Source organism: Triticum dicoccoides, chromosome 2B (genome assembly GCF_002162155.2).
Source record: "Triticum dicoccoides isolate Atlit2015 ecotype Zavitan chromosome 2B, WEW_v2.0, whole genome shotgun sequence".
In the NCBI taxonomy this organism is placed as follows: Eukaryota; Viridiplantae; Streptophyta; class Magnoliopsida; order Poales; family Poaceae; genus Triticum; species Triticum dicoccoides.
In genome coordinates, this window is record NC_041383.1 from 704,225,481 (window position 1) to 704,252,183 (window position 26,703).

At 44.9% G+C, this 26,703-nt stretch overlaps 1 protein-coding gene and 1 pseudogene across 1 annotated transcript; both read left to right on the forward strand.

The window, feature by feature from the left end:
* Window positions 1-13,492: 13,492 nt before the first annotated feature.
* Window positions 13,493-14,023, forward strand: LOC119361184 (BTB/POZ and MATH domain-containing protein 2-like). Its single transcript, XM_037626516.1, has one exon. It carries the CDS (start codon window positions 13,493-13,495, stop codon window positions 14,021-14,023), a length of 531 nt encoding a protein of 176 aa, XP_037482413.1.
* Window positions 14,024-16,749: 2,726 nt separating this feature from the next.
* LOC119361186 lies at window positions 16,750-18,213 on the forward strand (annotated as a pseudogene).
* Window positions 18,214-26,703: the final 8,490 nt, after the last annotated feature.

The window sequence follows — 26,703 nt, forward strand, 5'->3', positions numbered from 1 at the left end:
GTTCCTCACCACGAACTTGTGCACCGCCGTGGTGGCCTCCGTCGTGCACACCGACGACGTCACGCTTACCGGCGGCTGCGAGTGCGTAGCCCAGCAAGAGTTGATGTTTCCCATGGCAAACTAACGCAGGCGACGAATCGAAGGCAAACGGGTGAGCCTGGCTCGATCTATCTATTGGCTTGAGGAGAACCTGACCGTATTTATAAGCCGAGGAAAGCAAAGGAGTATACGACGAGGATTCCAAACTGAAAACTTGAAGAGTTCGGACTTTAGGGTGTGTTCGGTATGTAGGAATTTTACAGGGAAACTATAGGAATTCAGAACCAGAGGAAAGCAGCGTTCGCTATGCAGGATTGGCAGGGAGAGATTACACATGAAAGGCTCCACAGCCCTCAGTTTCACAGGAAAAAGAATCCACCCGATTCTCATTTTCTGGACGGAGTCGCGAGGCCATGCAAAGGAAAGTGGCCTGTGTGCCTCTACTGACTCGGTTTAAATGGCCATAGCTATACGAAGTGACATGCACAAGAATAGAATAATGAGTTCTGCACCGAAAAGTCCATTCTGCACCCGAGCTCATATGCTCCCGCATGAACAGTAAAACCGAAAAAAATCAAAAGAAATTCAAAAAATTCCAAATTTTTTTTGAGACAAACATTGACAAAAGTTCTAAGTGCCTGCAAAAATTCGTCATGAAATCACATTCCTAGAAGGCGTGGCAAAAAAAACAAATTCATTGCTTCAAAATGCGTTTGAAAGTAGCTTTTTCAGAGTACTTTTTTTGTTTTTTTTTGCCACGCCTTCTAGGAATGTGATTTCACGACAAATTTTTGCAGGCACTTAGAACTTTTGTCAATGTTTCACTCAAAAAAAATTTGGAATTTTTTGAATTTTTTTTGAATTTTTTTCGATTTTACTGTTCATGCGGGAGCATATGAGCTCGGGTGCAGATTAGCCGCGTCCGTTCTGCACCACCTTTTGTTACTATGGTCTACACGTTCCTTTGTGTCTCTTTCCTGCAATCGGAACACCAAATCCCATATCTTCCCTATAATTTCTGATTCCAATATTTTAGGGCCTCTTTGATTCATAGGATTATCAAAATGAAGGAATAAGAAAAATGCAGGAATAGGATGGCATGTCCCATAGTATCCTACAGGATTTGAAAGAATATTTGATAGCGCAGGAAAAACAAAGGAATTCTACAAAGAGGTTTGAGTGGATGGAAATTTTCCTTCAAATGGATCCCATGGAAAAATTCCTAAGGATGCCAATCCTACGAATCAAACGAGCATCACAGGAAAAAATTCTAAGGGTTCAAATCCTTCAAAAATCCTATGTAATTCCTTTGAATCAAAGGAGCCCTTAGCATTGTATTCCAGTAGCATGGTTTCTTCAACTCCATACCGAACGGGGCCTTACTTCAGAGCCGGACACCAACTTGGACTGCGCACGGTCTAAGCCGCGGCACCTTTCAGCCGGTTCGAGTGCGTGCGTGCAGAGCTCCTTATTTCCATCGATCGCGTAAGAGCGTCTCCAGCCGTTCGGCCCCTCAGGGCGTTGAAAAATAGCGGCCTGGGGGCGAGCCGGCGCTAGTTCGGCCTCTGGGGACGGCCTAGCTCCCAGTCACGTCCCCAGGCGCCGCCTCCCAACCACGGCAAATTCAAACGTAGTCATTCCCGCGCCCAAAATAGATGCCACAATCCGGCGATCAAACAGCCAGTAGATCGGCGGTCGGATGAAAAGTTCGGCGTACAAAAAAGTAGAAAAGGACGGAAGCGCGCATCAGGCGGCGAGGTCGGCCTCCGGCGTCGGCGGAGTCGGCGTGCGCGGGCTTGACGGGGTCTCTGTGCTTGGCGGCGTGGCTTCTGTGTTGTGTGCAGTCTCGGCGGCATCATCGGTCGGGCTTGGCGGCGGCGGCGGCGTGTGCGTGGGCGTGGGCGGCGTCGTCGTGGGCGTGGGCGTCGTCATCGAGGGAAGCTGGTCCAGGATGAGCCCAACATGCGCCCTGTACCACGCCTTGACCGCCTCGTCGGTGCTCTGAAGCATGTCCGCCCCGCCCAGCAGGAAAGACAGGTCGGTGTTCCTCTTCTTCGCGGCGACGTTGGTCCGGAGTAGGTCGAGCTTGACGACGCTGGTCGACATCAACGCCGACCACCGCGCCTTGGTCTTCTCTTCACGAAGGGCGGCCCGGACCTATGCGTCGGCGAGGCAGTGCTGGATGGATGTGTCGGCGTGTTTCCCCTTCTTGGCACCTTTGTTGCCGTCCGGCCGCCCATCTGACGCGCCCGAAGCCGGCGCGTCCGGCTTGTAGGTCTCCTTGGCCTTCTCGAGGATGCGCCGGACTTCCACCTACTTATCGCACTTGTCAATGCGCTTGTAGACGTGGAGGTACTTGAACTCGGCGTCATTGTTGCTCTGCCGGTACAGGCTAAACATGCGCAGCAGCTGCGCGGGGACGAACAAACAGTTGGCGGGCGCACGGCGAAAAGAGGCGGGAGACCGGCGTGGCATACCTGATCCTCAATGTTGGCTCAGCTCTCCGGGCGAGCGGCGACCTCCTCGACGATCCCATGCCATTTGTTGCATGCCCCCTGGATACGCCGCCAATGGTTCGCCATCGCCTTCGACCCGAGCCACGCCCTTCTTCTTCTTGCGCCTCCTCGCCGGCTCCTCCTCCTCGTCCTCCTCCTCGTCCTCCTCCTCCTGCTCCTCCTGCTCCTCGTCGCCGTAGACATAGCCGAGCTCGCCGTCCATGCCGCCGTTGAGATCCGTCGTCTCATCCGCGGTAAACCCAGGGGACGCGGCGGTCGTGGCCGAACCTTCCGCGCTGATGTCGTCCATGTCGGCCTCGGTCTCGTCGGCATCGCGGAGGTGCGAGAAGGGCAGTGCGCAACGGCGGAGAGGGGGCGTCGGGAAGGACGCGTACGTGGGCGGCGAGTAGTTGTATGGAGGGTACTGCACGCCGGTGAAGGCGGGCGAGGGCGTGCGCTAGGCCGGGTGTCCATGGGGGAAAGTGACGTTGGGGTTGAACCCACTGTGCGTGTCCCCGTCGGCATAGCCCGACGACCCCCATGGCTGCGGCGTCGGAGACCGACGCCTTGCTAGCCCTAGGGCGCGTACTGCGCGTGGTTGCCGGGGGATTCATCATCCCCGCGCGAGTCGCCTCGGCCTCAGCCTGGTCAACGTCAGCGTCAGCGGCAGCGGCACCCGCAGCCGCGTGTGCCGCGTTGTCACGGGCCTTCTTGGCGAGGGCCCTATTCCGGCGGTCGGCGGTGATGGCCTCCCGTCGCTGTACTTCCACCCTCCAATCGGCGTTTGATATGCCCGGCGGCTTGGACGGCTGCGCCCTCGGCTTCCTTTGCTTCAGCTGGGCGACGGAGGCGGTCAAGATTGCCGCGGCACGGGGGGCGACGTACTTCTTCGGTGCCATGGCGGCCGGCTGGGAGGCGAGCGGGAGGGAGAATGGCGGGAGGAAAGGAGAAAATGAGAGGGAAGTGGGGAAAAGCGGGAAGAAACGGCGGGAAGAGGCGCTCGACTCGCCGACAGGGCGGACCCACGCACCCTTTTCGCTTGTGCCGGCGCCCCAGGCGCCCCCCAAGGCGTCGGGTTTTGCCTGGGTCCGCCGGCACCAATTTCGGCCCGAGCCGGCGAAAAATGGGCATCTGGGAGGGCGACTGGGCCGTTTTTTCGGTGCCGGCGCGAAAAAAACGCCTGGGAAGGGCCTGTTGGGGGCGCGGCAGGAGATGCTCTAAGCTAGCGACGATGCATCCATCCTAGCACAAACCGAGGATTTGGCAGACTAGGATGGCCGCGTCGGCTAAAGCCCTTCACCAGCCGCCGTCGCCGTGTTGGAAATATGCCCTAGAGGCAATAATAAATAGTTATTATTATTATATTTCCTTGATCATGATAATCGTTTATTATCCATGCTATAATTGTATTGATAGGAAACTCAGATACATGTGTGGGTACATAGGCAACACCATGTCCCTAGTAAGCCTCTAGTTGACTAGCTCGTTGATCAATAGATGGTTACGGTTTCCTGACCATGGACATTGGATGTCGTTGATAACGGGATCACATCATTAGGAGAATGATGTGATGGACAAGACCCAATCCTAAGCCTAGCACAAAGATCGTGTAGTTCGTATGCTAAAGCTTTTCTAATGTCAAGTATCATTTCCTTAGACCATGAGATTGTGCAACTCACGGATACCGTAGGAATGCTTTGGGTGTACCAAATGTCACAACGTAACTGGGTGGCTATAAAGGTGCACTACGGGTATCTCCGAAAGTGTCTGTTGGGTTGGCACGAATCGAGACTGGGATTTGTCACTCCGTGTGACGAAGAGGTATCTCTGGGCCCACTCGGTAGGACATCATCATAATGTGCACAAATGTGACCAAGGGGTTGATCCCGGGATGATGTGTTACGGAACGAGTAAAGAGACTTGCCGGTAACGAGATTGAACAAGGTATCGGGATACCGATGATCGAATCTCGGGCAAGTACTATACCGCTAGACAAAGGGAATTGAATACGAGATTGATTGAATCCTCGACATCGTGGTTCATCCGATGAGATCATCGTGGAACATGTGGGACCCAACATGGGTATCCAGATCCCGCTGTTGGTTATTGGCCGGAGAGTTGTCTCGGTCATGTCTACATGTCTCCCGAACCCGTGGGGTCTACACACTTAAGGTTCGATGACGCTAGGGTTATAGGGAATAAATGTACGTGGTTACCAAATGTTGTTCGGAGTCCCGGATGAGATCCCGGACATCACGAGGAGTTTCGGAATGATCCGAAGGTAAAGATTTGTATATGAGAAGTCCTGTTTTGGTCACCGGAAAAGTTTCGGGTGCTATCGGTAACGTACCGGGACCACCGGGAGGGTCTCGGGGGTCCACCAGGTGGGGCCACCGGCCCTAGAGAGCTGCATGGGCCAAGTGTGGGAGGGGACCAGCCCCAGGTGGGCTGGTGCGCCCCCCCCCCCTCAGGCCCAAAGCGCCTAGGGTTTGGAAAGGGGGCGCCTCCACCTTGCTTGGGGGGCAAGTTTCCCCCTCTCCCCCCCCTTGGCCGCACCCTAGATGGGGTTTGGGGCTGCCGCCACCCCTAGGGAGGGAACCCTAGATGGGGGCGCAGCCCCTCCCCTTCCCCTATATATACTTGAGGTATTGGTGGCTGCCCAACATATGAGTTTTCCTCTCCCTGGCACAGCCCTACCTCTCTTCCTCCTCGTCTCTCGCAGTGCTTGGCGAAGCCCTGCTGGAATACCACGCTCCTCCACCACCACCACGCCGTCGTGCTGCTGCTGGACGGAGTCTTTCCCAACCTCTCCCTCTCTCCTTGCTGGATCAAGGCATGGGAGACGTCACCGGGCTGCATGTGTGTTGAACGCGGAGGTGCCGTCCGTTCGGCACTAGGATCATCGGTGATTTGGATCACGGCGAGTACGACTCCATCAACCCCTTTCACTTGAAAGCTTCCGCTTAGCGATCTACAAGGGTATGTAGATGCACTCTCCTCTCTCTCGTTGCTAGTCTCTCCATAGATAGATCTTGGTGACTCGTAGGAAAAAATTGATTTTATGCTACGTTCCCCAACACGCCGCCCCTACACCCAGGGTCGGCACTGTGTTTCAGGAGGCCCTAGGCGAACTCGACGACATGGGCCCCTATGTCCTAAGTCCTAAGACAATATATATGTATGCGTGTGTTATATATATATAACTTATTAAAAGTAACTTTCAATCACACATCTTTAGTTTAAAATATGACTATAATAATTCAAATGACTTCATCGAGAACAATAATAACCAAATTCGAACAGACTCCATAAAAAACAGTGGTACTAAAAAAATCGCAAAATGAAACTAACATGACATGATTACCTCAAATAAGAATGAAATTAGACTGACTCCATCGACAACAATAATACTTCAATGCTTCAAAAAAAGTTTCTTCGGGCATTTCTTGATGTGAAGTCATTAAGGGCACAATCAAGATCAACATTGTCCAAGATATCCTTCTCAATGCAGCACATAGCCAGGCCATTCAATCGATCTTGCAACATAGTTGACCTCAATAATTTTTCAGTAGTTTCAGTTTAAAGAAACTTCTTTCAGCTGAGTCTAATGTCCTAAAATCATGAAGAAAAGATCAAAATAGCATACAAAGAATTAGGAATTTATAGATTGGAACCCTAGACATGTTACATAGAATGCCAAAAAAATGATAGATTGGATTAGAATACGTACATAATAAATAAAGAATAAATAAACTACTGAGATTGTCAAATTGAGGTTTGGGGATGGAAAGGAACATGGATACGTAATTCTTGACTTCCATTCGGATGCGTACTTGTATATGTATTGCCGTATTGCCGCGGTAGCGGATGCCGGATGGCTGGCCTGCCGCCTGCCTGCCGGACTGCTGTGTGGCGGCGACGGCGAGCCGGCGAGGCGAGGGTGACGCAGCAAGGCCGCAAGGGCCAAGGGGCAAGGCGCTGAGCGAACGAGAAGGCGGACGGGCGGGCGAGGGCGACGAACCTACGAAGGAAACGTCGAAACGAGCGTGAGTCACGGTGCCGCTTCGCCTTCGCGTATCCATCAGCGATCGCTAGCTAGCTATATATGGGCCGCCTAGCCCATCCTATTTCTTTTCTTTAATTCTTTTGTAATTTTTTACTTGCTTTTTGCTGGGCTATAGTATATGTATATACTCCATCATGCCCCCCCCCCCTCGCCTGGGCCCTGGGCCGTCACCCCGTCGCCCATGCCCCAGGGCCGGCCCTGCCTACACCCGACGGACCTCGTCTTCCAGCACTACCACTATCTCCGCCCAGGCGACGCAGGTGATGATGATTCCGACAAACTGTTCTTGCCTCCACCTGCACGACTGTCAATCCCGAATGAGTTTTTTTCCGAGTCTTCCCGAACGAGCTGATGCCCTGTAGAAGGGGGCACGTCTATTCCTTGCCTTCAGCGAGAACTGAGGCAGCTGCACATGGGCCAACCCAGGTTCCCTAGAGGGCACATTCCCAATTTTTTTTACGTTTTACGTTTTCTGCTTTCTTTTTTGATTTTATTTTGGTGTTTTTGTTTATATTTCCAAATATTCTAAATATATATTACAAAAAACACTCTTCAAAAACCATTTGAAAATTGTTGGACGAGTATTTAAAAAATGTTGAACAAGTATTTGGAAAAATGTTGATCATGTATATAAAAAATGTTGAACAAGTATGCAAAATGTTGAATATGTATTTGAAAAAAAATGTTGATCATGTATATGAAAATGTTGAACAAGTATTTGAAAAATGTTGACAAGTAGTTGAAAAAATGTTGATCATGTACACAAAAATGTTGAAAAAGTATTTGAAAAATATTGAACAAGTATTTTAAAAAATGTTGAACTAATATTTGAAGGAAAAACCAAAATAGGAAATAAAAGGAGAAGCAAAAAAAAACAAAGCAAAAAATGGAAAAGGAAAAAGGAAAGTAAACAAAAAGTGGAGAAGAAAAATTAAAATGTAAAAAACAAAGAAAAATAAAAAGAAAAAACAGGGGAAAAAACCCGTGACAAAAAATGGAAAACCGGCTTCACACGTCTCAACTACGGAATGCGTAGCACCACTAGCTCTCCCCAATGAGGCCAGGTATCGAATCCCGCTTCTCGCAGTTCTCAACATCACACAGTAAGATACCTGAATCTTTTTTCGTCTAAAAAATGATACCTGGAAAAGTTTTTGTTTTTTTACCTAAAGATTTGATCGATTGATTAATTCGCTTGGATCTCGCGGTTACGGCGGTGACACTCTCTGTCTCCTATTCCCCATTTTTCGTTTTCGTACTTGTCGGATTTTATTCATTTCGTATATAAACTTTGTCTTAAATTATACTTTGGAAAGGTCGTTCAAGTTTATAAAATAAAAAGTTTATAATACCAAATCTATATCGTTAGATCAATCATATTTTTTCATATTATATTTATTTGTATTGATCTGACAAAAATATACAATTTTTTGGTATTATAGACGTTGATATTTTTTTATATATAAGTTGATATATATTTGGTATTGCACAAAGTGTTTGTGTGGGTAGTAGATGCGATAGAACTGTTACTTCATGTTATTATTGTTTCCCTTGAATTTGTGATTTTTTTTTTATCTTAGCGGCATGGTGAGGTTTTGTTATAAAGTTTTGCCTATCCGCGGTCCTTCGATGATACTTGCCAGGCCAAAGATGTGCTTCGGTTCTTCGGGTCTCATCTAAGTTAAGGAAGATGAAATTTTGCAAACTAGAGGGCTCATAGATGTGATCTACACAGGGGGTCGCGTGTTTTATGAAGTTTGTAGAGGGCTCGAGATACATAATTATTTTTTTAACCAGCGTAAACATACTTTTAATTAGTGATATACACTTTTTAAATATACATGAACATTTTTAATACATGGTTAACATTCTTAAATACATTTCAATATTTCTGAAATACACAATTGGCATTTCATAATGTAGAATATGTTTTTAATAGATGATAAACCATTTTTAAATACATAATGTATAATTTTAAATTTTAAATATGAGATGTACATTCATGATGAAGAAACAGGAACCGAGAGAAAACATAGAAAATGAAAAGGAGAAAAAATTGTTATTGGTGTATTTGTAAAACAAAAAAATGAATAAAGAAAAAAAGAAACATGCAAAGAAAAGAAAGAGCGGTTAAAAAACCTGGAAAAAATAGGAGTGAAAGGGACACAAAACAAAAAAGAAACACTTAGTAACCGAACGAAATAACAAGAAAAATGAAAATCGGAAAAAAACAGAGAAGCTGGCCAGTCCACACCCACTAGGCAAGTGTGATATAGATCTCACAATACATGAGATTTAATCCTTGAAGAAGAGCATCAAAGTCCACTTTCGATTCACATATTCATTACTAACTCTATAAGGGACCTTGTGACCTTTCAACAAACAACACCGACGACGCAACCAACCAACTCCTAAGTGATAGCCCCTCTAAGATGGTTTCCTCCTCCTCCTCCAGGTGTGTCTAAAGTCAATGTGATGGCGCAATTTCCACAAATAATAATTGTGATGCTATCAGTGTGGGTTGATAGATGTCATTCGGGAATGCTCCTTGGATCCTCGGTGATGGTGTTTCTGGGGGTAACCGAACCAATGTTTTTGGACGCTCTTGGTTGTCATGATGCTCTCGCCTTATGAGGGACATGTTGCACCAACACTTGAGAGTCACATTTGATTACAAAGAACTTATCAGTGAAATTGTTGTGGGCTTCAGAGGTAAGCATGACAATATTTTTTTTAGACCTCCTCATATATTAAACAGTTGAAATGTTCATACAATCATTCCTCACGGCATATGCCACATAGGGCGGGACACTATTAGGCATGTCAACATTGTGAGAGAGCTCCACATATGATCAAACGAGTTTATGTCTCCTTGCTTTGTCCATGGAGGTGATCATCAAGTAATGAGGCTAATAATCTAGCTAAACATGCTTGTCTTTGAATGAGGAACACCAGGTGTGGTTTCGTCAACCTCATGACATTTATCAGATTTCCAAAAACATCATTATGTAGTTATTAAGCAGTGTGTGTTAATTTTTTCAGTTATTATTAAATCTTTTCTATCTTTAAATTCATGAATATTTAATGTTTCTTAAATTTATATATTTTTTCTAAACATTTTTAACATTAATGATATTTCTTAAATCTACAAACCTTTTTTTATTTACAAAAAGATTAACCTATAAAAAACGGAAGCCGTCTTTTCCCAAAGCAATAGTTCTCGGCTTTTGTCTAGCGAGTGAGCAACGGTTTGTTGAGCGGGGGAGGGGCACCCTTATGTCTAGCTACACGTGATACAGAGGGAACCCTCACTGAATGGTGGCGCGAGATTTTCTTTTAACTTTTGTTTATACTTTGAAATATTCTAAACAAATGTATTACAAAATCACTCTACATAAAACAATTGAAAAATATTTACCAAGTATTTGAAAAATATTAAATGTGTATAGAAAAAATGTTTATCACGAATACGAAAAATGCATATAAAAATATAAAATTTGTATAAAACTATTTGATCATGTATTAAAAAATGTTAATAAAGCATTTGAAAAAGTTGAACAAGTCTTTAAAAATGTTAATCAAGCATTTAAATTTTTTAAATGTGTATATACAAAAAATATTGATCATGTATAAAAAAATGTTAATCTTTTATTTCAACAATATTAATCAAGCATTTGAAAAAGTGTTGAACGTATATTTAAAAAATGCTAGTCAAGTATTGGAAAATGTTAAATGTATATAGAAAGAATGTTCATCATGTATTAAAAACTTTTAATATTGCATTTGGAAAAAAAATATTAATTAAGCATTTGAAAAGATTTAATATGTATAGAAATAATGTTAACCATATATTAAGAAAATCTTAATCCTGTGATTTTTTTAATAAAGCATTTGAAAATGTTTAGAATATATATAGAGAAAATACTGACATGCTATTCTTGTATTTGGAAAATGTTTATCAAGCATTTGAAAAATATTAAAAATCTGTCTAGAAAAAATGTTGACCATGTAAAAAACATGTTAAACTTATATTTGAAAATTGTAAACATGTATTAGTTCTTTTACATATACAAAAAATGTACAATGAAAAGCAAAAGAAAGGAAAAAACTAAAAACAATGAAAATCTAAAAAAGAAACCAGAGAAAAAGGAATATGAAAAATAAAACCAAAGAAATGAATGCAAAAAAGATTGAAAACTGTGAAATCCAATAAAGGAACAAATAAAAGACAAATGAAAACCAAGAAAGAAAGCAAAATACCAAAGAAAAATAAGTAAAATGAGAAGGAAAGCAATAAAAGATAAAACCATGAATGAAAGAAACAAGATTAAAAAAATGAAGTATAACAATGGGAAAAAAACCCAAGAAGAAATCAGAAAACCAAACAAAAAAGAAAAGAAAATGGAAAAAAGATTGAAAACGGAGTCAACACAAAAAAAGCCCGGGCGTTTTTTCATCTAGTTGGTCACGTCTCCTGTCTTAACATGACGCCGATCTTGGCACAATGGACAGAAGCACCACCCATCACCGAGGCCACCTGGGATCGATTCCCTGGGAGCTCTCTTTTCCAGCGAGAGCTAATTCCATCTCGCGTAATGCAAGATAATAGCTCTTGCGGTGGGCGAGGTGGGAGAATGAGCAAGGCACGCTAATGGTCCGTGGCGTGGGTATGGTATGTGTCGCCTTTAATGAGACAAAAGTTTGCTTCGCCTCAAGTTTAGCCAGTAGTGGGCCAGTCCAGTAGGGAGATAGTTGGGTTGTTTCGTTCGTTATTTTCCATTCTGTTTTGTATTTACATATTTTTGTTTACACACACACACACACACACACACACACACACACACACACACACACACACACACACACACACACACACACATTATGTACATATATTAATTTAAAATTACTGCTCTTATAAGTTTTAAAAAGTTCACCGTGCATGTTGCTTTCATGTATTGCAAAATATGGTGATGTAATTTTTAAAAATATTCATATCAATAGAATAATAATCACATTTACGAAACGTGCACGCATTTGAAAACATGTTCGTGTCATTTTAGAAAAACATTATACAATTTTAGATTTTTTTGGGGTAATTTTGAAAAATGTGCCATACATTTAGGAAAATTGTCTTGGCATTTTATGAATGTTTGTAAAACTTAATTTATTTCTAAAACTTTTAGAAAAATGTTAGTGACATTTATGAAAAATATTCAATGTGTGTTCATAAATGTTGACCTTGTATTCTTTTTTGCGCGAGAAACTTCCGATATATTCATCTTCAACCATGGCAGTACAAAGGACACTAGACATGATAAGAATTACAACCAGGTCCATGGACCACCCAACGACGAATACAAGCACTGGAGCGAGTAGAAGGTTCGCCACCATCGCCCTCCCTTGCTAGAGTTATAGTTGACAGTCGTAGAGCCGTCATGCTAAGGCCCACTGTAGCAGAGCAACAACCATCGCCAATGATGAAAGGCGTTAATCGGAAGGATCAAACCTGCAAACTCCCAAACAAAGATGAATAAAGATTTGATCCAATCAGATCCACCGAAGACCTATACCAACCGAATCCCATGAGATCTGACGGAGACACACCTCCACACGGCCTCCAAAGATGCTAGACACACCATCAGGACATGGTGAGAACGTGGGAGACATTATTCCTAGTGAGGGATATCGCCACCGCCACACACCCCCAATTAAGACACTAGACCTAATAAGAACGGGAGCGGGGTCCCTCCCACCGACCGGGGCCCGAGGTCCTTTGCACCTCCGTGACCCAAAGGCCATTCGAGATGTGGCGGACCGGCAGCGGCGCTGACGAGAGAAGGAAAGCGTGTTATCTTTTCTTGTGAAGGAGGTAAGAGAAGGTCGCGATCTATGTTCACACTGTATTTACAAATATTCAACGGAAGTCAACATGTATTAGGAAAAATAGGAAAAAAAATCTGATTAGAGAAAACTCAAAAAAGAAAAAAAAGAAAAAACCGCTTGGAACCTTTCTAAAACTGGCGGAAGGTTCCCAAAACGGTTGTGGGAAGGTTCGACAACATGTTATTGGGCTGGTCCACGGCGGGGGATCCGGCTTGCCTGCTCCCTTCCCATGCTTCCATCCGTGCTCTCACTTCATTCTACGGTTGTTTTTTTTTCCTTTTTTCTTTCTAATCTAATCATTCCCCCTCTGATTTTAAGAGGGTGGGGCCAGGACTTATTTTGTTCCAATCAAATCATGCCACGTATGCGGGAGCACGGATGGGCACACACGCAGGGAGCAGGCAAGTCTCGTCCCACGGCGGGAGTGTCACACGTACTTCCATCTCACAATAAGCGAGATTTAGCATTTGCGCTCATGTCGACATGTAGATTATTTGCTTTGTTTAGAATTTTGTGGAGGTCCATGCGTCTGTGGGCGGATCCTAGTTTTTCATGAGATTCTTTTAGAAAATTAGTTTTTGATGCGATGGTCCGAGCTGGTTTTCTCGTCGAAAATATTCTTCTTTTCCCTATTTATCACGTCGTGCATGCGATGCATCGCCAGTTCGCGTTCGCATGATGAATCCCTTTGTCATCGTGAGCCTTTCACATCCCTTCGCTAAGGAATGATGTATGTGAACAGCACGGAGTTAATTCATCTTCAACCGATTGAATTTCGTTTCTGTTCCAACTGCATGCGACGAGTTCAAACGACGGCATGCATTCCGTGTTAATGCCGCTCACCGGGAAACTAAAGGACTTCCAAGTCTCCATTGGAGCGTGCGCCGCGGCTTCACTTCCCTCGCCTAGAAAAGCCCTATAAGTAGGCGCATATATATGGCCTGTTCTACAGTGTAGGAAGTGATCTGCTAGCCTGCGACGCACCTCGCATTCCTCTTCTGTTTTAGCCATGGACAGAAACTCCACCTCTGCAGTTAGACATGCCCAGTGCCTGCCCAAGACCTCGTCGAGATGCATCACCCCTACCTTCACCTCAACGCATGATTTCGAGATCACCAGTCACCCGCTGCTCGAAGGCATTGGCGTCGAAAGGCTCGTCAGCTCGACCGTCTTCAGTGTCGGCGGCTTCAATTGGTTAATCTATTTCTTCCCCCACGGAGTAAGAAATGATGGTTTCGACGGCGCTTCGGCGTTCTTGAACTGCCTCAGCCCGGAAAAGGATGCTAGAGCAAGGTTCACACTGAACTTGCTGGGCAAAGATGATGTACAGGTTACCAAGTATGAGGAGGTGGAGCATACCTTCTCCTCCGAATGCGTTTATCGGGGCTATCCTCAGTTCGTCGACAGATCGAGGCTGAGATCAGTGTCGCTCGAAAACAATGGGAGCTTCATTATCCGGTGCGTTCTCACCGTGATCGGAGAGCCCTACACCGAGGGGGGACGTGTCATTCCCCCGCCGCCTCTGCTGCCGATTCTGTGAGACAGCAAGAGATCTGTTATGCGCATCAGGGGGGCGCACCACTGAAGAAATCCAAGCATGCCAAGACTGGACTTGGAGGCGAAGAGGATGCTGTGCTCACAGATTATCTGTCTGGCTCTACTTGAAGCCATTAACCATGCCATATATTGCGTCTGCGTGCGCTTTCTTACTACAGTAATAAGTTTGCAATTATCTCGTTTATGTTCTCTGTTCTTTGTAGTTTGGCTTGTAGTCCTTTATGAACTACTACGCTGTATGCATCTTTGGTTCCGTTCTGAGTAGACAACAGGGAGGTCGCTCACTGTTTGTCTGAAAAATATCTGCAAGACCATCCCTACCAGATGTGCAAGGATGAACAAGGAAGCTGTGCATATGATGGTTTCACACACGATTTTTGTATGATGTTCCCATCGATGATGGTTGCTGCCTACAAAACGTATGTGATGAACAGCTTTGGTTTTGTGTACTTGCTGGTCGCTGCCGATCGATTCGGACTAGATAGGCTAAGAGTGCTTTGTGAAAGCAAGCTCTGTGAGAGCATTGACGTCAAGACTGTTGGATTCATGGCTCCATGGAATGTGCTACAGGCTGTTATGCCGACTGATGGATTCAGGCATTTGGTTGCAAGCTGTCCTCTTATCATGAATGAAGTATTGGACAAAGTTTCCTGTAGTGACTAGTCCAGTCCATAGGACAAACGGTTGACCATCTACATTTCAATTTCTGTACCCCGAAATAAATAAATAAATTCAATTTCTGTGTTTACCATGATCATATAGCGGCGTCTGGCTTGTAGCAGTGCCTCTCAACATGATTATTGATTTACTATCACTTTTTTTTGCGGTAATACTGTCACATAATTCGATTAGTTATAGTGTACTAGTATAGTATATCCGGTTGGTATGCACGCCGGGTATAGTAGGCGTAGGCTACAGTAGCTACAGCAGCTACAGTTAAGAGCATGCAAAACCGGTCAAACCCTTATAATTTTAAGATTTTAAGGGTTTGATCGAAAAAAGTGTGCAGAATAGAAACTGTAAAAGTAGACTGACCCTTAAATATTTTAAGGGGCACCGTAAACCCACACCCGAAACCCATATTCCCTCCGTCCGCGAATAAGTGTACATCTAACTTTTGTGCTAAGTCAAAGTTTTGAAATTTTGACCAACTTTATAGAAAAAAGTAGCAACATTTATGACACTAAATTAGTATCACTAGACTCTTTTTGAAATGTATTTTTATAATATATCAATTTGATGTCATATATACTACTACTCTTTTCTAAAAAGTTGGTCAAAATTATAAAACTTTGACTTAAGACAAATAGTAGATGTACACTTATTCACCGACGGAGGGAGTATATTTGAAGGTTCGAAGGGCAAAGTAAGGGCAGTTCCACCACATAGCTCACTAGAATCGTCTGCTGCCCACCGGAATCGGCCGCCGCCCCCCGGAATCAGCCGCCGGTTGTTCAAATTGGGGCTGAAGAAGGGCGGGGCGAGGTGGCCGGGATGAGCGCCACCTCGCGGCTGTGACTGGCCGCCGGCGGGGGCATTCGGGGAACAGCGGGGAACGAGAAGGGGAGGCGAAGGAGGACCGCGTGGAGCATCTCTGAGAGGAATATTCGTTTTTACAGTGCTGTTTACAGGGTCTGTTCCGCGGGAGGTAAAGTCGACCCTTAAAACACGTTTTTTGCGACCCCTTATAACGGTTTTAGGGTCCGCGATATAAGGGGTCTGCTATAGATGCTCTAATGAAGGATTTCAGCCATACGCCCCAGGCCATGGCCCCCCTTGCCTAGGGCCTGGCTACGCCTCTGGTCATGACATTTTAGAAACAAAAAAGTACAACATCAGAATTTTGTTTGCATAATCTTGGAATTTTTATGCCATTTAGGAAAATTATTATGAATTTTTTATAAATGTTTGTAAAACTTTAAAAAGGGTTTGGATGTTAAAAAAAATCTTTGTGACATTTATGAATAATATATTATGTGTGTCTATAATTTCCACCCCGTGTTAAAAATATATTCAATATTGCCCTCCTAAAAAATATTCGATGTGGGTTCAGAATATTCAATGTTTGTAAAACTTAAGAAAAAAGTCGACATGTATCTGAAAAAATAGGAAAAAAAACTGATAGAAACCAATAGAGAAAGCACAGAATAACCGAAAAAGAACAAAACCGCTTAGAACCTTCCTAAAACTGCGGAAATTGCCAAAACGGCATGTTATTGGGCTGGTCCACAGCGGGAGTACCATAGGTGAGCACGACTTCCTTCTCACAATAAGCGGGATTTAGCATTTGCACTAAAGTTGCCGAATAGCTTCTTTTTGAGACATAGTCGCAGAATAGATGCAGATTATTTGTTTTATTTGAAATTTTATGGAGGCCCATGCGCCTATGAGTGGATCCTAGTTTTTCATTAGATTCTTCTTCTGATTCTCATTTTTTTTTAAAGGGATTCCTCTTCTAAAATATTTTTTTCATGAGATTGTCGGAGCTGGTTTTCTCGCTGGAAAAACATTAATTCTTCCTTTTCCTTACGCATGTTTTTTTTCGCGAATTTTTCCTTAAGCAGACGTATAGTGCATCGTCAGTTGGTGTTGGCGCGCGTGATGAATGCCTTTGATATCGTGTGCCGTTCACATCCCTTCGCATGCATGTGAACAGTAAGGAGTTCCGGCGGCCGCGTTCTGAGGGCTGCGAACGTCGCTGCACCGCGAATGGACCTGGGGATCCTTGACCTCAACGCCTGTGGCGCCGCCTCGTACCCCGACATGACCATGTACACGCATATCCTTCAACGGGACATCGGCTCCGGTCAAGGTTTCCCCCCACAGAGGGCAAGATCAGATGGCTTGCCGATGCGAGGTCGTCCACCTCGCCAAGGTCTGTCCGTAGCGAGGGCACCAGGTGCTCGCGGCAAGGCCGTCGTGGTGCCGGGGGGAGGTGATGCTGCTGCCATGTGAGTTGCTGCACGTCGTGGGGGTTCGAATGGCGCGGGCAGCAGCAGGCAGCCACAGGTAGGGCCGATTCCGGTGGATGATGATGACGGCATCGAAGAAGACGAAGATGAAGATGAGAACACGCTGAACCAGCATAGGAAGGTATACAATTTTCTTTGAAATTCTGCTCACACATTTTCTTTGAAACATAGTGATTTAGGCTGTTTACTTATGCATATTTCTTTTAGAGGCCAAAAAGCAAGGCTAATTGGACCGACGAAAATACGTACATTTTGTGTGAGTTAGCTTGTGAGGAGATAGAGGATGGCAATTTTACTGCTAAAGTTTGGACCAGTCAGGGTTACAAAAATATGAAGGAGAAATATTATCAAAAGACAAAATTGTGGCATCCAGGGAGGGAAGTGAAGAACAAAATCCAGAACCTGAAGGGTGTGTACAATGATTGGGTATGGTTGCAGCAACAAACCGGATGCGGCCGCGACGAACATGGAGAAGTTACGACAACTACAGCTTTGTGGGAGAGGGAGATCAAGGTACGACAACTAACACTTTTTCAATGACAAGTACATGAGCAATGAAGACATATGCTAATGTTGTACATATGCTAATATTTTGCAGAGTAGACCAAATCTCAAGAAATTTAGAAAGGGTAACCCTGAGTACATTGGATTGTTGCATGAGATGTTTCATGAGGTAGCTGTGGATGGTACTTCTCCTTACGTACCTGGGACAACAGATGATACAGAGGCAAACGACGATGATGATGATGAGGATGGCAGCCCAATGAGTACCAGTACCCGCAAGAGGGGTGCCAGCTCAGTTGATTTTAGGAGTACAACAAGTAGTCCTTTAAAGAAAATCAAAATGAACATGGAGAATGGCAAAACTAAGGGTCCATTTTTGAGGACTTTGAAGGAGATCACCACCAGAATGGACAAGGAAGCTGAGACATCAAACACTATATTGCAGGCAATTGTCGACCAAGGCAAAGAAAAGGCAAAGAGAAGTGAGGAGCGTAAGGTAGCAGTAGCTACATGTCAGCAACTTGCCATTGAGTGTGGGGCAGTAGAGGAGTCAATTGAGTACTTTGTAGCCTGTGACTTATTCAAGGACAAACACAACAGGTTTGTCTTCTAGAACATGAAGACCCCTGAAGCTAGGCTCATATGGTTGAAGAGATGGTGCAAAGCAAAGAAGATGTATGACGAAGATGAGTCTTAGCTAGGTTGTCATGTATCCAGTGTCTCCTATTGTGTCATATTTCCTATGATGAGTTAGGCTAATGTGGACCCTTTATCTGTTGAATTGCCATGTGGACCCTTTATGTTTTGAATTGCTATGTGGACCCTTCATGTTTTGAATTGCTATGTGCACCTAATTACTATGTGTTGAACATAATTCATATGTTGCAGGATGACTCTAGTGATGGTGATAGTATTGATGAGTCCAGCGAAGAGGAGAGTATTGATGAGGACTCTAGTGATGAGGAAGAGGAAGATGCAAGGAGAAATAGAGTGCTAGCCGTTGAGGCAGAAAAGGCTCAACAATATAGGTATGATCATCCAAATGTTTGGTTCATATTACATTGAGCGTTTCATGGATAAGGGGGAAAGGAGGATTTTAAAAGCTAAAGAGTCCGGCTATGAATGGGTAGCAAGAACTCTGGGACACAAAACAGACTGCTATAAAATGTTTAGGATGTATCCACCTGTGTTTCATAAACTACATAATTTGCTAGTGGATTCTTATGGGTTGAAGTCTACTAAGAAGATGTCATCAGTTGAGGCTCTAGCTATGTTTTTATGGATGGTGGGAGATGGCCAGTCCATTAGGCAGAGTGAAAATTGTTTTGTAAGGTCCATGGAGACAGTTGTTAGGAAGTTTAACACAGTATTGCATTGTGTGGTTAAGCTTGCGGCTGACATAATTAAGCCACGAGATCCTGAATTCAGAGTTGTGCATGAAAGGTTAAGAAATGCTCAGTGGCATCCATGGTTCAATGACAGCATTGGGGCAATAGATGGGACTCATGTGCAAGTTGTGGTGCCACCTACCAAGATTCCACAGTACTTAAACAGACATGGCTACTGTAGTCAGAATGTTATGGCTGTATGTGATTTCGACGTGAGATTCACTTTCGTTCTTGCCGGGTGGCCTGGATCGGTTCATGATATGAGGCCCTTCAAGGATGCCCTTAGCCGGTTTAGTCACAAGTTTCCTCATCCACCTCCAGGTACCATACTTCACATTCAATACATGATTGATTTGTGTATACATTAACATTGAATTTGACTGAAATGCATTGCCATCATTAGGAAAATTTTATCTTGTTGACTCGGGCTACCCCAACAAGGCAGATTATCTTGCACCATATAGGGGACAGAAGTACCATTTTCAAGAGTTCCATCAAGGCACCATGCCGAGAGGTAAAAAAGAGCACTTCAACTACACTCATTCTAGACTACGCAATGTCATTGAGCGTTCTTTTGGAGTCTTGAAAAATAAGTGGAGGATCCTTTTTAAAATACAAAGTTATCCTATACACAAGCAAACAAAAATTATTGTTGCATGTATGGCCTTGCACAATTTTATCCGCGAAAGTCAGTTGGAGGATAAAGAATTCGACAGGTGTGATAGAGATGAGAATTATCAACCTCTCCTTGAGGAAACAAGGAGGAGGCGTCGTAACAGGAGGGATCTAGAAATGGAGCAAGATACGGTCGACATGAATCAATTGAGAGATAGAATTGCTGATGGTTTGTTCCAGGGCCATTGAGATCAGTGTCATGTTATTTATTTTCTTGTGTATGGACAATACTAATTTCCTTATGTATGGACAATTTTACTTTACTTGTATGGACAATTTTTATTTTCTTGTGTATAGACAAATTTTATTTCATTGCATGGACTGTATGGACATTTTTTTCTTGAGAGCAACAGGGGCAGGAGATAGCAGTAGGGGCGAGAGAGGAGTTGGCGGGAGCCAAACTACCATGGGGAAGGGGTTGGTGGGAGGGACAGGTAGGATTAGGGGAGAGGGAGCATAATAAATGCTCATTAAGTTGATTTTAGTCTCTTTAATATTTGGATCCAAGCATTGGTGAGACTAGCAAGTTTTAGTTCCACTACTTTTAGTCATGGGACTAAAACGTATCCAAGCACCCTCTGAGCCCCAAATCTTTGAGGCGCTTCTTCACTTTGTCTACACAGATTCCATGCCTGATGATGAACACTCCCAAGAATGGAACATGGCAAAGCTTCAGCACTTGCTAGTTGTTGCAGATCGGTATGGACTAGATGGGCTAATGGCGCTTTGTGAAAGCAAGCTCTGCGAGTGCATTGACGTGGATACTGTTGCAACAACATTGGTTTTAGCAGAGCAGCACAATTGCAAGGATCTCCAAGAAGCTTGTGTTGAGTTCATGGCTCCACAGAATGTTCTACAAGCTGTTATGGCAACTGACGGATTTAAGCATTTGGTTGCGAGCTGTCTTCTGCTAATGAAGGATATATCGGACAAAATTTCGCGTACTGACTAGTCCTCTCTAGAGGACAAACAATCCATCATCTACATTTCAATTTCTATGTTCTGCCTATGCGTTGTTTTATGCATTTTGATGCTATTTTCATCATATCAATTTTAGTACTACTTCTAGGCTCATCTGGCAAAAGAAATTGTCTTGGTTATTCCTTTCCTGAAGGGGATAATGCTCTGCATTCTGTGCACTTTCCCATTCTTCAGTTTATTCAGATAATTTCTACCCGATTGAAATCATTATGGCAAGAACATTTATCTTAGTATTGTGGCAAAGTAGATCTGTAGAATTACTCAAACCAATGAACAACTTTGAAGTGTACTAATTACAAGCATACATCATTTCTTTTGTAAAACTACATGTTCAGACCCATTCTAAATTAAGACTAACAAAATATCTGGATGTTTCAAATTGTCGGGAATCTTTACATTATGTACAGTAAGTTTGAAAGTACTCATAAATTTTCCTTTTGTGATGCTACTCAGTCTTTTGGGGTTTGTAGAGCTGCATGGCCAATTTGGCAAGAACAAGGCAAGTGGTAAAATCCCTCGCAAAGGAAAGGCAAGTGGGAAAATCCATAGAGAAAAGTTGTGTTTCTTTTATGAATTCCCCAGCTGAATTATCATTAAAAAGGCCAAAATGCCTAGGTTTTTGTACAGAGAGGGGTAATTTACAGGGCAGCTCCAAAAGGCAGAGCCAAAAGCACCAAAACCAGAGAAACTAACGCCACATGAACATCCGAATCCAAACAGTTAGACTTAGAGATAGAAGCTTGTTTAAACTCATGTAATCTCAATCTCTATCTTGTCTCTCTCCCGTATCTGGTTTGATCTCCTCTCTCCTGTAAACCATCGTATCCTAGCGATAGATGGAAACTTGTAAGCCACGACAGGGGCTTCCTGTCTCGATTAATAAAACCCAACGTGGCTCCCTCATGAGGGAGTAGGAATGCTTCCAACTTACATGGTATACAGAGCCTATTCTCTTCCCGGTCTAGCTACCAGAAGCAATCCCCATCGCCATGTCTTTAAGCTCGGCTCCTATCGCCCTCAACCTCGGATCTCCGTCAGCCGAAAAACTCACCAAGGGGAACTACCTTTTGTGGAAGGCCCAGGTCATGCCCAGCCTGCGAGGAGCGCAGGTCACGGGGCTCCTGGATGGAACCGACACAACGCCCCCAGCCATGGTGGAGCAGCAGAAGTCGTACAAGACCATGGAAGTGGTACCCAATCCACTTTATGCACCATGGCTATCAAAGGACCAATAGGTCCTCAGCTGCCTGATGAATTCCCTCTCCAAGGAAGTCCTAGCGCAGTTCGTCGGTAAGGAAAAACCTATGATTTGTGGACCGACATTACCACTCTGTTTGCATCGCAGTCTCAATCCCGTATCATGAACTTGAGGATCGCCATCACCATGATGAAGAAGGGCACCATGTCCAGTACCGCCTACATCTCCAAGATGAAGAGCCTCAGGGATGAACTCGCGGCTGCAGGGCGTCGTCTTCGATCCAGAGATGGTGGACTACGTACTCGCTGGATTAGATCATGACAACGACCCTGTAGTGGCGGCCATTGGCGCTGTCAACACCTCCATCAACATTGATGTGCTCTTTGTTCATATCGTCGCCTTCGACCAGCGCATGGAGATGCTGGTAAGGCTGGCTTCAACACTTCGGCCAATCTAGCGTACAGGGGCCGTCGCCAGTACAAGTCCAGGGCGCGTGCTCACGGAACCACGGGGCGCGGCCGAGGGAGTCACTCTCTGTCCGCCCGAAACAACAACAACAGGAGGGCTAGAGATGGGCGTTCCCAACAACATCATCATCATCATCAACAACAACAACAACAACAACAACAACAACAACAACAACAACAACAACAACAACAATGTCCACCGCATCGAGACTATCCCGAGTGCCAAATCTATCTCAAGCATCACCGAGGAGGTGCTCGTGCATGCTGAGATTGATACAAAGAAGATGAGTACGAGGAGAAGGAGGCAAACACCGTCACCGACTCCTGTGGTGTTGATACAAGCTAGTACGCGAATACCGGTGCAACAAATCACATCACATGTGAGGTCGACAAGTTGACAACCAGAGACAAGTACCGAGGACATGATCAAGTCCACACTGCAAGTGGTTCATGTATGGATATTACTCATGTTGGTAGTTCAATTGTCAAAAATCCCGTGAAAAACTTTCATCTAAACAGAATCCTATATGTGCCCGAAACATCAAAAAATCTTCTTCATGTTCATAGATTTACCCTTGATAATCGTGTTCTCATTGAATTCTATCCTTATTTCTTTTTGGTTAAGGACTTGGACACGAGGAGGGTTCTTCTTAGAGGCAAGTGCGTGGGAGGTCTCTACCCAATCATATCATCATCATCATCATCATCATCATCAAATAAACATGCTTTAGTTGCTGTCAAGCCTTTGAAAGGGCATTTCCCTACCTTATGTTTTGGATGATGATGACAACCCTTTGTTGGTCTAATCTTGTGCTAAATGTTTCAGGTTCTCGATGATTAGGCTTACATCGGATAGTTGTTCTCTCTCGAAGGAAACGATTGAAGATGGAGTCCTCTATGCTTTTTATCTCTTTGGTCGTAGGGAACCCGTACTATCAAGAAGGAATCCACATTGGAAAGAGTAGGGGAATCCATTCACGTACACCTCCATCACCCCTCTCTTGTCTTCCTCTGGTGTGAGAGAGAGTGCCTCCCTTTTGATTTGACTTCTGCTGTGTTTTCCCAGCGGTTGTACTGCTCGTCCGAGCAGTTGTACCGCTGGCTCTTGGCATTTCCCTGTCTTTAACGAGCGGTGGTACCGCTGCCTCCGGGCGATGGTACCGCCACCAGGCTCAGCAAAGACCTGCGGCGGTTGTTCCGGCCATGCACCGCCAATGTACTGGCCAGGCTTCTGTTTTGATGCGGTTCCCGGGCGGTGGTGGCCCGGTTGGTCCGGTTGTTCCTCATCAACCAGTACTATCGGAAGTTCGAGCGGTTCTTCCGCTCTTACCTTAGCCGCTCAAGCACTCAAGGCCAAGCGGTTGTACCGGCCCCGTACCGCCCAAATACCGCCCTCAAGGGTGACTCCGTTCTGTTTCAGTGCAGTAGTTATGCGGTGGTTGGGCGGTTGGTCCGATTATTTTCTAATAACCGGTACTATCGCCTGGTGGCCCGGTTGTACTGCCTGGTAGGGTTCTGCCGTTACATCATGAGCCCCGGTTGTACCGGGACAAGGAGCGGTTGTATCGCTGCAGTGCTGAAAATGCAGTAACGGTTGGATTTATTAGGGTTGCTATATAAGGTGGTTCTTCCACCTACCACTCTCACCTCTTACCTCTGTCACTCCACCATTAATGCTCTCAAGCTCTCTTGCCCGATCTCTCTCTCTAGCCACTCAAACTTGTTGATTTGCTAGGGATTGAAGGAGGAGACCTAGATCTACACTTCCACCAAAGGATATTTGCTTCCCCCATACTTTCTAGTGTGGATTTTGTTACTCTTTGGTGTTTGAGCACCCTAGACGGTTGAGGTCACCTCGAAGCCATATTACATTGTGGCGAAGCTTCGTGGTTTCATTGGGAGCCTCCAATTAAGTTGTGGAGAGAGCCCCAACCTTGATTGTAAAGGTCCGGTTGCCGCCTTCAAGGGCACCAATAGTGGAATCATGACATCTCGCATTGTGTGAGGGCGTGAGGAGAATACAGTGGCCCTAGTGGCTTCTTGGGGAGCATTGTGCCTCCACACCGCTCCAACAGAGACGTACTTCCCCTCAAAAGGAAGGAACTTCGGGAACACATCCTCATCTCCACCGGTTCCACTCTTGGTTATCTCGCACCTTTACTTTTGCAAGCTTACTTGTATTGTTTCCTTTGCTTGCTCGTGTGCTTATTGTTGTTGCATCATATAGGTTGTTCACCTAGTTGCATATCTAGACAACCTACTTTGATTCAAAGTTTAATTTGGTAAAGAAAAGCTAAATATTGTTAGTTGCCTATTCACCCCCCTCTAGTCAACTATATCGATCCTTTCAATTGGTATCAGAGCCTCGTCTCTTTATTAAGGACTTTGCCGTCCGAAGAGTATGGTTGACACCATAGACGGTGGGGAGGAGGAGCACTCCGGTGTGAATCCGATCTCGTCTATGGGTAATGGGGAAACCGTGGTGTCCCGTGAGGAATTCAATGTGGCCTTGGACACATTGAAAACCTCCATGACAACCACGGTTGAAAGCATGTTTAATAAATTCTTAGAAGGACTTAAACTACCTACCTCGCCGTTGAAAGTGGGTGATCCCGCTAACAAGGTGACGGATGCTAACTCCGACAAAGGGGGAGCTAATAGTGAGAAGGGTCCTTCTACTAGTGGTAGAAATGGCACCGACATCTTTGCCCATGTGGAACCTCCAATTTATGGAGGACCGATTCCCTCTACTCATTAAAATCATGCCGGTCCTCCTCCTAAGATTGTGAAAAATGAGGATTTTGATTCTTGGGTGTACCGCTTCAAGCGTCATTTAAATCATGTGAATACTAATCTTTGGAGAATTATTGAAGGTTTCTATCCACATGACCGAAGCAACTTCACCCCGAGAGAAGTGGTGAATAATCAATTCAATGAGAGTGCTCTCTTCATCATCCAAGATGCAATCCTTCCCGAAGATCTCCCTCATCTTCGACCTCATGCCATGGCCAAAGACGCATGGCAATGCGTTGTGTCTCTCTATCGAGGAAGTGCTAGCATTCAACGCTCCAACTATGAAGTGGTACAAGATGAAGCCGATGAGTTTGCAATGAAAGAAGATGAAGAACCTCGTGAGCTCTTTCGAAGAGTGACCAAACTCGCGGTCTCACTCCGAGATCATGGGAGCAAGGACATGGATGACAATTGGATCAAGCGCAAGTTCCTCAAGGCCATGATGCCCTACAACAAGGCCATGTCCTCCATCATTCGTCAAAGACCGGACTTCCACTCCATGACCTCAAGTGAAGTGTTGGATGAGTTCGTTGCAATGAGCATCTTGGACAAGACCGCCGACAATGTGGTGCTCCGTTCACAAAGGGCAAAGAAGCCCAACCTTGCTTTGAAGGCCAAGGTTAGTGTGGAAGAAGAGGAAGAAGAGGAAGATGAGGAGAGCAACCCCGAAGACACCAAATATGATTATCATGAGCACATGGCTCTTGCTTCAAGACAATTTTGGAGCAAGAAGAATACAAGACCCAACTTCAACAAGAACAACTCCAGTGGCTTCAAGGGCAAGCAACGAGTCGGAACTTGCTTCAACTGTGGCAATGTGAGCCATTTCGTTGCGGATTGTCCTTACGAGAAGCGGGAAGACAATGGTGGCAAGTTCATCCGAAAAGACAAAGCCAAGTCCTTCCCCAACAAGAACAACTTCACCAAGAAGACTCCTACTCACGGGTTGGTGGTTCAAGAAGAATACCATGAGGATGACGATGATGATGAAAATGGAGAAGCAATGGCCATGGTGTCCGTTGCCATTGCTACCACTCCCCGGGTGTCTCTCTTTGATTCACCCAACGAGAACATCACCGCCAAGTGCCTCATGGCTAAAGCTTCCAACAAGGTAACCCCCAACATCAAAACCACCATCATTACTAATTCCTCCTTGGAGGATTGCATTGATGAACATGATGGGTCTAATGAGGAAGTGAATGAATTTGAGTTTTTTATGAGTAAGCTCAAGGGAAAATCCAAGAAGCACTTTGTTGCTCGCTTGGAACAACTTGGTGAGGCCAATGACATGATCGAGGCTCACGAAGAAACCATCTCTAAGATGGAAGGTCATAGTCGTGACTATGCCGATGAGATATCGGATCTCTCTAGTGCTCTTGAGGAAGAGCATGGGCATCGTGTGACTCTTGAGGAGTCATACAACGATGATCATGCTAAGTTAAAGAAATATCTTGATCATGCTCTTGTCGTGTCTTGTGTGCTAACTTCTGAGGAGGCTAAACTTGGGGTTGATCATGCTAGACTCAAGGAGGAGTTTGAGATACTTTACAAGGCTCACAAGGTCTTGAAGGGTGCTCACGCTAACCTCAAGGAGTCTCACGCTCAACTCCAAGTTAAGCTAACCAAGGAAAAGGCCACCTTCCCTCATATGGTATTAATTGATAATGCATATGCTACTAACCCGT

Excerpts from the sequence above, each read along its gene's own strand:
- LOC119361184 (XM_037626516.1), top strand. The coding sequence starts at position 13,493 with ATGGACAGAAACTCCACCTCTGCAGTTAGACATGCCCAGTGCCTGCCC.